Genomic DNA, 9,186 nt, shown 5'->3' with positions numbered 1-9,186 from the left:
ATCAACAAATAGCCGACTTGAAACCAACAATTTTTAAACTTATTTTGCTCATTTAAATATTGGAACCGAGTTACCCAAACAAGTTGTAGCACTAACGAGCTAAGAAAAAAGTAAATTGGCAATAAAATTATAGCAACTAGGGCTAAGAAACCCAAAATGAGACCCTTGATGCATTATTGATGTCCAATATGACAAATTGGTCGTCATTCCTTTTAGACACTGATAAGTATGTGTTTCACTAATCCTCACCAAACCACCTCACACATATTTTGCCTTTATATAAACCACCAAGTCTCATTCTTTTCTGTTTCTTTTCACTATTTTAAAAGATGTTTCATTTAAACATCATCTTAACTAGCAAACATGTGTATTTGATAACTATTTACGATTTGGAAGTAAAGTCTCAAATAATATTAACATAACTATTAAAATTTTATTAGAAATTATGTATTTTTAATATATTTTGAAATTATTTGTTATCAAAATTATTAATATTAAAAAATAGTTATATTTTAATAATAACATTTAATATTAAAATATTATATTAATATTAAAAACTTAAAAACAAAACTATTTTTTAGTAGTTATATTAATTTTTTAAAATATTTAAAATAACATAATATTACTATTCTTAAAATATTATTTCCATCAATATAATAATATTAAAAAATAGTAATATTTATTTATAATATTAAAATATTTATATTTTATATTGAAAATATTGATTATTAAATTATAATAAAAATATTATTTATTTGTATTTGTTATTAAAATTGTAATATAAATACATTTGTCAATAAAAGATAAAAATAGTATTTTAAATTTAAAAAGATTTAGAAATAGTTAAAAATATTCATATTACTAAAATAATTATATTATAATATTAAAAAATATTAATTATAAATATTATTTAGTATATTAATATTTATTTTTAAAAATAATAATATAATATTATTTTTTATTGAAATAGTAAAAATATTTCTGTCTAATAATCTACAAAATAGAAATATTTAAAATTAAATTATCAAAAGACTTTTAATATTAATATTTTAATATTTTAGCATTTTAATTAAAGTTAATTAAAATATTTTTAACAAGAAAATAATATTCACGTCATTTCAAATTAAATATGAGTTTAAAAATTTATGTCGACTTCATTAGAAATACAAAAACATTTAAAATTAAAATACTAGAAGAGTTTTATTATTAATATTTTAAAATTTTAAGTAAAATTAAATTAAATATATTTTTATTAATACAATAATATTATTTTTTTAATAAATTAAATTTAAACTTAAAAAATCATATCCAATTCAAAATTCGACTAAAATAAAACTATACTCAGCAATTTAATAAATTATTGTTTATTTTTTTTCAAAAGTTATCATTTTTTCGTTAACCAATAAATATTTTTAGTTGATCAATAAATTTTCTGCCGAACAAAATATGTATATGTGCGTGTGTGTGGATCGATTTTCAAGCACTCTCTCTCTGACTATGCTTTAGGAGGAAATGGGACCTCAGTGGCTGCTCAGGATAACCCCTCCTGTCTTCTCTATTACCTCTCTCAAATCCAACCCTTCCTCACCCAATTCCAACAACAATCCTCCTCCACCCCGCAAGGTAATGCCGAATGCTGCCTTCATTTTCAATAATTATTAATCCCATCTCAACTGATTTTATTTTCTATTTGGTGCAGATCATCTGTCAGTGGAACAAGGTAGGACGTATCCTTGCGAGAGACAACTTGGTCGATTGTGCTCCATTGATTCAAACCTTAGGTAGAAAAAGGATGCCTCACGTTGCTCATCAGCTTTTACTTGAGATGAATTCCCAAGGTTTGATACCCAACACTTGTACCCTTTCTGCTCTCATGCTCTGTTATGCAGATAATGGGCTTTTCCCCCAAGCTCTGGCAATATGGGAGGAAATGCTATATACTACATCTTTTATGCCTGCTATTCAAGTAGTTTCAAAATTCATGGATGCTTGTGGGAAGATGGGGCATTTTCACCTAGTAAACAAAATTCTGGATCAGGTAATTCTGCACAGGTTTAACTTGTTACCCCAAGTGTACCCAGTGGCTATCTCTTGCTTCGGAAAGCATGGGCGGCTTGATTTAATGGAGAATACATTGAAGGAGATGGTTTCAAAGGGTTTGCCTATAGATTCTGCCACTGGAAATGCTTTTCTTAGACATTGTAGCATTTTGGGTTCCTTGACTGAGATGGAGAATGCTTATGCTCGCCTTAAAAGGTCTAGACATCTCATAGAGGAAGAAGGAATCAGAGCAATGTCATTAGCCTACATCAAGGAGGGAAAGTTCTACAAGTTAGGTGCATTTTTAAATGGTGTGGGTCTTGGGAGGACAAATTTAGGCAATCTCTTATGGAATCTCTTGCTATTATCCTATGCTGCCAATTTCAAAATGAAAACCATGCAAAGACTCTTTCTGAAAATGTTGGATTCTGGTTTCCTTCCCGATCTGACTACGTTCAATATAAGAGCTTTGGCCTTCTCAAGAATGTCTATGTTCTGGGATCTCCATCTCAGCCTTGAACACATGAAACATGAAGGCGTTGTTCCTGATTTGGTGACTTATGGTTGTGTTGTAGATGCATACTTGAATAGAAGACTTGGAAGAAATCTGGATTTTGTTTTGAACAATATGAATGCCGATGATTCTCCACTAGTGTTAACTGATCCACTTGTGTTTGAGGCTTTGGGTAAAGGGGACTTCCAATCAACTTCAGAGGCGTTTGTGGAGTTCAAGAGACAAAAGAAATGGACCTACAGGCAGCTAATTGCAGTTTATCTCAAAAGGCAATTCCGAAAGAACCAGGTCTTTTGGAATTACTAAATAGCAGTCTGCTATTTGTATACAGATATGGTTTCTCTGGTTGTTGGAATAGCATTTTGTTATTTTCCATTCTTAAAGCTTACCACCGTCGTATTAGAGGGGAACTCTTTGGCTTGAAGCCTTGAACCTAAGGTGTCTCTCCTAGTTCTCAACGTCCCATACCGGATGAGCCAAGCTAAGTGGTACTGTATACATCTTCCTGTGCTATTTGCTGCATGGTATGTCCTGAACACTGTTTTTTCTCCTAAGATGTCTTTATTAGAAGGATTCCAATTAAAAGATAAGTACCGTAAGCCTACTCCAGATAAAACAAAATGTGAACACTACAATAGTTTAGCTCATCCAGGCCTGCCATAACTACCGAAATAACTTAGCTATTAGGAAACTTAAAAAAAATAACTACATGTTTATTCCTCTTTTTGATGCTCCCGCATAAGAGGTCTTTAGCTTATGTTTTTCAATCTTTGTTAGGGTTTAATTTTTAGAATATATATTATGACATTAAGGTGAGAAGTCGATCATAATCCCATTACTTCTATGTGATTATATATTTAGGTGACATCCAGGATAGTCTGGTCCTTTATGCCTGTTGTGTGAAAGAGATACCATTTTATGAAATTGCAATTTCTTTATAGATGAAAATGTCTAATTTGAAAATAACTGTGTTGTTAGTTATATGATCCCTTTTGTTAATCTTGCTTATTTTGTAACATGTATTCTATCTGTGGCAGATACAGTGGAGGCTGAAAAGTATGTTATCCTTTATGCCTGTTGTGTGAAAGAGATACCATTTTATGAAATTGCAATTTCTTTATAGATGAAAATGTCTAAGTTGAAAATAACTGTGTTGTTAGTTATATGATCCCTTTTGTTAATCTTGCTTATTTTGTAACATGTATTCTATCTGTGGCAGATACAGTGGAGGCTGAAAAGTATGTTATACATGTTGGTAGCATGAACCACTTTGAAAATGAGCTGAACATTGTGAAAGTGATGGTAGGAAGAAATGGGCTAGCAATTAGGATAAGTATTTTTTTCTAAATGGCCATGGTGTTAAGAAAGAGAAATGTGGGGATATGCAATCAATTATAGGGAAAGCATGACTGGCATTTGGGATGAACAACAACATCGTTTTGAGGTGGCTCACAACTTGCAAGAAGGGAAGAGCATGATCTTGTATCCTTCAGATATAGGGATAGTAAGATTATCGAAACCTTTATTTAGAGTTGCGTCAAATCATAAAGATATCCCTAATATGATTCTAAACTTGATCTTCAATCATTTTGAGCTTCTGTTCATATTTCATTGTAAGTTCCAGGAGTGTCAGATATATATTGGTATTAAAGTCTTCACATCTTCATTCAGTGGCTTTGTGTATATTGAAGCACAGCTTCCTATAAGATTCGTATAGAAGTTGTACAGTTACATTCTTAATAATGTTTGGTCTGGAGAAATAAATGAATGGAAAATTGAAATAAATGGAATTCGGATGCTCAGAATTCTGAACTTCTATTTTGATGGCAAACTTCGGCTCCTTGTATTGAATTCTTGCTCTGTTTTGGCTAGTTCAACATGACAAGTCTTTCTAGCTGCAAAAAAAAAGTGTGCAAACACTAAGTGTCAAGGGGAAAAGGTTTAAAACTAAAAGAAGAAAGAGAAACAGGAAGAAAAGAAAAGTTCTTGTACTCACTTTCTTCCCCCAATTAAAGATGGTGTCTTTGAGCGGCTCCTTGAGCTATCATATCCACAATGCAGGAACTGAGGTTCACTAGTAAAATCCTAAGAAGCAAGTAGAAGAGGACAAATTATATATTTCTCAGACAGTAGAATTTGTTTGGGCTGACAATCAGAGACAGATTTATCATGGGGGCAAATGTGCTTTCTATTTAATTAATAAGTTTTATTGACGTTCAAAATCAACAGAAAGTTTTAAGTTCTTTGTTCTTCATCCTCTTTAACTAGGTTTTCATTTTGACATTGGTTTTCTTTTTTCAGTTTTATAAGTATGAAACTAAAGTAATTTTATTTATACATTCAAAACTAAATATCTCCTTCATTTATTTAGCTCTTACAATAAGATGGATATTTCCTTCGTAAAATAAAATAGTTGTAGCTTTCTTCCATTTATAGGTTTACCTGCATTGAGGAGGCGGAAACTTGGCTGTGATTTGGTGAGGGCCCTGCACTGCCACCAAGCGTTATAAAAGACGTGTTTTCTTCAGCTAGGGTTCTCAATTTATTAAGCTCAGGCAACACAACTTGTCCCAGATCTGGTCTGTCTTTTCGTCTCAGCTCTGAACACTTAAGGGCTAACTTGGCAAGGATCAAGGCCTCTTCCATTGGCCAGTCAAGCACAGCTGGGTCTAGCATCTCAGCAAAAGTTCCCTTCTCGATAGCATTCTCAACGTGATGAGCCAAACCCATTGGTGGCTTAGCAGTTATTGTTTGTAGAAGCAAGATCCCAAGTGAGTAGATATCAGATTTTATCCCTAGCATTCCAGTTTGCTGATATTCTGGATCTATGTAGCAGAATGTTCCAGCTGTTGATGTCATACGATACTGAGTTACAGAGTTGGCAACTGATGGAGGAACAAGCCTAGCCAAGCCAACGTCGCTAATCTTGCTGACATAGTTGCGATCTAGCAAAATATTGGCAGGTTTCAGATCACGGTGCACAAGTGGCTCTGGTTTGGTTTGGTGCAGGAAAAGAAGACCTGTCGCAATCTCTGCAGCAATTCGAAATCTTACTTGCCATGGAAGTACCGGAGTGTTATTGCGCCTAAAGAGGCGATCTTCTAAGCTTCCGTTAGCCATGTATTCATAGACTAGGCAGCCATACTCTGGGCAGGCTCCGAGGAGAAGAACCATATTTGGATGTCGTATGCAGCTTAACACTTCAACCTACATGAGTTACCAAAATATACATAGATTAAATTTCTGTAGGCATTTCAGAAGTAATTACTTGGTTAAATTTCTTATGCTTAATTATCAATCTGTAAGTTATAATTTATTATGTGATATGCATCAACAAGGTCTCCTGACCTGATTCATCAGACTCTTAACTAAATACAATAGAGTAATGAATATGCGGTTTAAAATTTTATTAGGTGTGTAAATTGGGCATACAGCAAGCATTGCATGTGTGGATCTTAAAAACTTGATTTTGTGCTTAGAATTGCATCCACACCTCTTGCTGGAACTGTGATTGTCCTTGGGCTGCGTCTGGACGAAGAACTTTTATTGCGACAGGTGTGTGGTCCAGTTTGCACTGGTATACTGGCCCATAACCTCCTTCTCCTATTTTGCGAGATGGCGAGAAAAGCTCTGTTGCTGTTTCGATCTCTTCAATCGTATATTTCCTGTACCTGAGACCATGTCCCAAACTATTTATTGCCATTTTCCTCTCATCAGCATCTTTGCTGGCTTTCATTTCTACGTTCATTCTCTTTTGTGCTTCTAGTTCAGCAATCCGTTGAGCTGCTTGGGCCGCCTCAATGGCAGCCTTACACTTTACCTTCTCCTTCTCTGCAAGTGACAGTGCAGCTTCCTCAGCTAGCCGTGCCTCTTCTATTTTTTGTTCTTCTTGCAATTTCCAGCTATGAAGTTCTTTTGCCTGCAATAAGAATATGCAGAAACTGGGCATAAGTGTTCTCTGTCTATTTTTCTTTTTGGTGGTTGCATGGCGCAGGTAGCAGAGGGTGTTTTCAATTTTCCAGGAATTTTATCATTTTCTTTATGCTGAACGTCTTGTAGCATCTGATCATTTCAAAACAATGAACAAAAATGGAACTAGTTGTAGTAGAAGTATACCATATATGATATCGCTGAATTCAAGCCTATTTGGTAGGACCGTAGCATTATTGTAACAGGATAGAGATACCATATTTAGTGGAACTTTCACCAAAGTTGAAAATTTTAATATAGTTATATACCACTTTCAAAAGTTTGTAGATTATGCTCAAAAGGAATTTCAGCTTTTAGATATATAGTACCCTATGCTTTGCCGAGAGTGCTTCCTTGCAGGCGGCACTGTACATCTCCATTGTCTGCTTGAGCTCCTGTTTGAGTCTTCTCATCTCAGCTTCCACTTCGTCCTGTAGCATCTGAACAGTTAAGTACGATTCTCTACCTTGTATCTGCTCAAGTACATATATATGAAACCAAACTGCATAGCTAGCATTTGACTTGTCTGCTGTTCGCTTTTCAGCGTAACTACTATTATTTATTATGCTAATTTTCATGACAAAAAAATAATGCTTACCATATTCTGAGATGACCATGATGTCCTACCACTTTCCACCGAGCTTGATGAACATTCGAACTGTGAATTGAATTCCATGGACCTGTTTCCTGAGTATGATGACCCAAAGCTTATATCGTCATAATCTGAGCTGATTGAAAGCCGTGGAGTTCCAAAGTCCATATTGTCATACAGGGAAGGGAACATGCGATCGGTACTTGGCCTTCCACTGCTTACATATGATATGTCAGATTCTGGAATTGAGGGCTCATATTTGATAGGGTTTCGTCCTCTTGTGAATGGTGACCTGTTCCAGGGGATTGAAAATTTTTAGTTAGATGTTTATGAATGAGGGTTGATCATCTTATTATAACTTACTTGATTTCCACATCTTCATTTAGGTTGCGTGGTGGATATTGGGGCCTATCAGGTACAGCTACAGAAGCAAAATAAATCCTGTGATTGATGGCTGAATAATAATGAAGGTGGAAACAAGTTAATGACAGGAGGAGACATGCAAAAACCTCTATATCTGGGGTTAAGCGTGGGAGAGTAAGGGGGTTCTGTTAGTTCAGGAATGTTACTGGGTAGGGGCTGCGGCTGAGCACGCGGGTGAAGTCTTGGTGGAGGGGGAGCAGAAGCAGATCGCACTGATGAGATCTTCCCTTTGCCAATCACATATACTGTGCAGTAATCGGGAGCCCCTTTTGAGACATTAGTTGTAACCTCCGGGGTCCTGAATCTCCTGTCAACATTTGAAGGCTCATTCAAAGTTACAACACATTAGATAGATGGAAGAGCAAAATGTTTCTGAATTAGATTTCAAATGCATGCATGAAATTAATCTTATAGTAGCAGCAGCCAGGAGCTTAATTTGGAGTTGGAAATTTGGGGTGTTAAACAGAGAAAAATTAGAAATAAGTAGGGTAGTATATATTTGCAGTTTGCAGAAAGTAGTATAATATGTAAATCATGATTTAAATCTACAAAGACAAAGCGTGGGTAACCTGACAAAGCCGCTTTTTGATGGTGCACCAAGCACTAAAGTCTCGATTGAAGAGGATGAGACATAATCAATTAAGGCTTTAGTGATGTCGGTATCCTCCAGTATGATTTCATTACATTTGATCTGTTGCAATAGCATGAATAATAATAATAATAATAATAACAAATACCATGAATTAATTTGGAGTTTAGAAGAAATTAAAGAAGAAAATCAAAAGAAAGAACATACGTCCTTCCGCGAGCAGAAGCATCGGAAAGGTAGAAACACCTCCTTGGCTTGGTTGTCGAGTTGTTGTTTATATGCTTTTGCAACATCGTCGTTGACATCAGAAATATTGACGTGGTTCCCATCTGCATGTATGCATGCGTGCATATATTATTAATAAATGATGGAGATTCGATAAAAATTGATCGATAAGCAAAACATACTTGGGCTAGGGATGGAAGAAGGCTTAGTTTTAACATGGACAAGAGCGATAGATTGACCCCTGGACATAAGATGATCAACAGCCCATTTCAAAGCGTATTGGCTTCCCTTGTCCTTGTCTATTGCCACTGCCACTGCCTCTGCCACATTCTCCTCTCTCCTTTCTCCATTTCTTCTCGCCATCTTGAATCAATTTCCGATCGCGCTCTCACTGTCTTTGAAACCCAAGTCCGTCGATTATAATTATTCTTCTCCTGGCTATCGCTACCAACTAACCCAACCAAAATTTGCTACCTTAGTCAGTCATCTCAATCTCCAATAAACCTCCCTTAGTTATAGTGGCTAATTAAGAGTTATATTTGTTTTATGGAAACAATCTAAACTAACTGGTTTTCGTAAGCTAATTACATGCATATAATTAAGGTGTTTGTTTTGCTTTCTTTTCGGTTGAAACATGAATTCCTGCATGCTCTGCTGTTAATACTTCAGACAGACATCCCATTCTTGCCGTCCTGTTCAAATCTCCGCTGGCGCCTACAAATTTAGACCCGCATGGACTGCCCCCTTTACTTTCTTCGTTCTCAAATCTTTCATTTTGATACTTTTAAACTTATTTAAAAAGGTGCCGGTATGGTTTCTCTGCCTAAAAATAAA

The 9,186-nt window shown here is 35.2% G+C and overlaps 2 protein-coding genes across 6 annotated transcripts; one reads left to right on the top strand and one right to left on the bottom strand.

Moving 5' to 3' along the window:
• Positions 1–1,364: 1,364 nt before the first annotated feature.
• LOC111285998 (Pentatricopeptide repeat (PPR) superfamily protein) lies at positions 1,365–4,039 on the top strand. 5 transcript variants are annotated; one of them, XM_089762242.1, is made up of 4 exons: positions 1,374–1,623; positions 1,700–1,781; positions 1,890–3,078; positions 3,774–4,039. In XM_089762242.1, the coding sequence occupies exons 1-3, from the start codon at positions 1,513–1,515 to the stop codon at positions 2,858–2,860; spliced, it is 1,164 nt and encodes a 387-aa protein (XP_089618368.1). In that variant the 5' UTR covers positions 1,374–1,512; the 3' UTR covers positions 2,861–3,078; positions 3,774–4,039. The 5 variants fall into 5 exon arrangements, with proteins under 5 accessions (XP_089618367.1, XP_089618368.1, XP_089618366.1 ...); XM_089762241.1 differs by having other exon boundaries at positions 1,365–1,623; positions 1,700–3,042; XM_089762240.1 differs by having other exon boundaries at positions 1,378–1,623; positions 1,700–3,078.
• Positions 4,040–4,306: 267 nt separating this feature from the next.
• LOC111285997 (U-box domain-containing protein 35-like) lies at positions 4,307–8,815 on the bottom strand. The gene is made up of 10 exons (XM_089762243.1): positions 8,503–8,815; positions 8,335–8,448; positions 8,108–8,229; positions 7,625–7,845; positions 7,479–7,536; positions 7,122–7,407; positions 6,853–6,954; positions 6,048–6,473; positions 4,997–5,761; positions 4,307–4,639 (listed from the first exon to the last, which is right to left on the bottom strand). The coding sequence occupies exons 1-10, from the start codon at positions 8,713–8,715 to the stop codon at positions 4,547–4,549; spliced, it is 2,400 nt and encodes a 799-aa protein (XP_089618369.1). The 5' UTR covers positions 8,716–8,815; the 3' UTR covers positions 4,307–4,546.
• Between the last annotated feature and the right edge of the window lie 371 nt (positions 8,816–9,186).

The sequence above is a fragment of the Durio zibethinus genome, chromosome 6 (assembly GCF_047325235.1).
Source record: "Durio zibethinus cultivar Kanyao isolate XHJ-2024 chromosome 6, ASM4732523v1, whole genome shotgun sequence".
Taxonomy (NCBI): Eukaryota; Viridiplantae; Streptophyta; class Magnoliopsida; order Malvales; family Malvaceae; genus Durio; species Durio zibethinus.
The sequence above is the reverse complement of the archived record's forward strand: the minus strand, read 5'-3'. Positions and strand labels throughout refer to the sequence as shown.

Coding starts and splice junctions, on each gene's coding strand:
- LOC111285998 (XM_089762241.1), top strand. CDS start 1,513: ATGGGACCTCAGTGGCTGCTCAGGATAACCCCTCCTGTCTTCTCTATT. Junction 1,624..1,699: donor ATCCTCCTCCACCCCGCAAG/GTAATGCCGAAT, acceptor TATTTGGTGCAG/ATCATCTGTCAGTGGAACAA.
- LOC111285997 (XM_089762243.1), bottom strand. CDS start 8,715: ATGGCGAGAAGAAATGGAGAAAGGAGAGAGGAGAATGTGGCAGAGGCA. Junction 7,537..7,624: donor GCTTAACCCCAGATATAGAG/GTTTTTGCATGT, acceptor TTGCTTCTGTAG/CTGTACCTGATAGGCCCCAA. Junction 6,955..7,121: donor CATGGTCATCTCAGAATATG/GTAAGCATTATT, acceptor CAGATGCTACAG/GACGAAGTGGAAGCTGAGAT.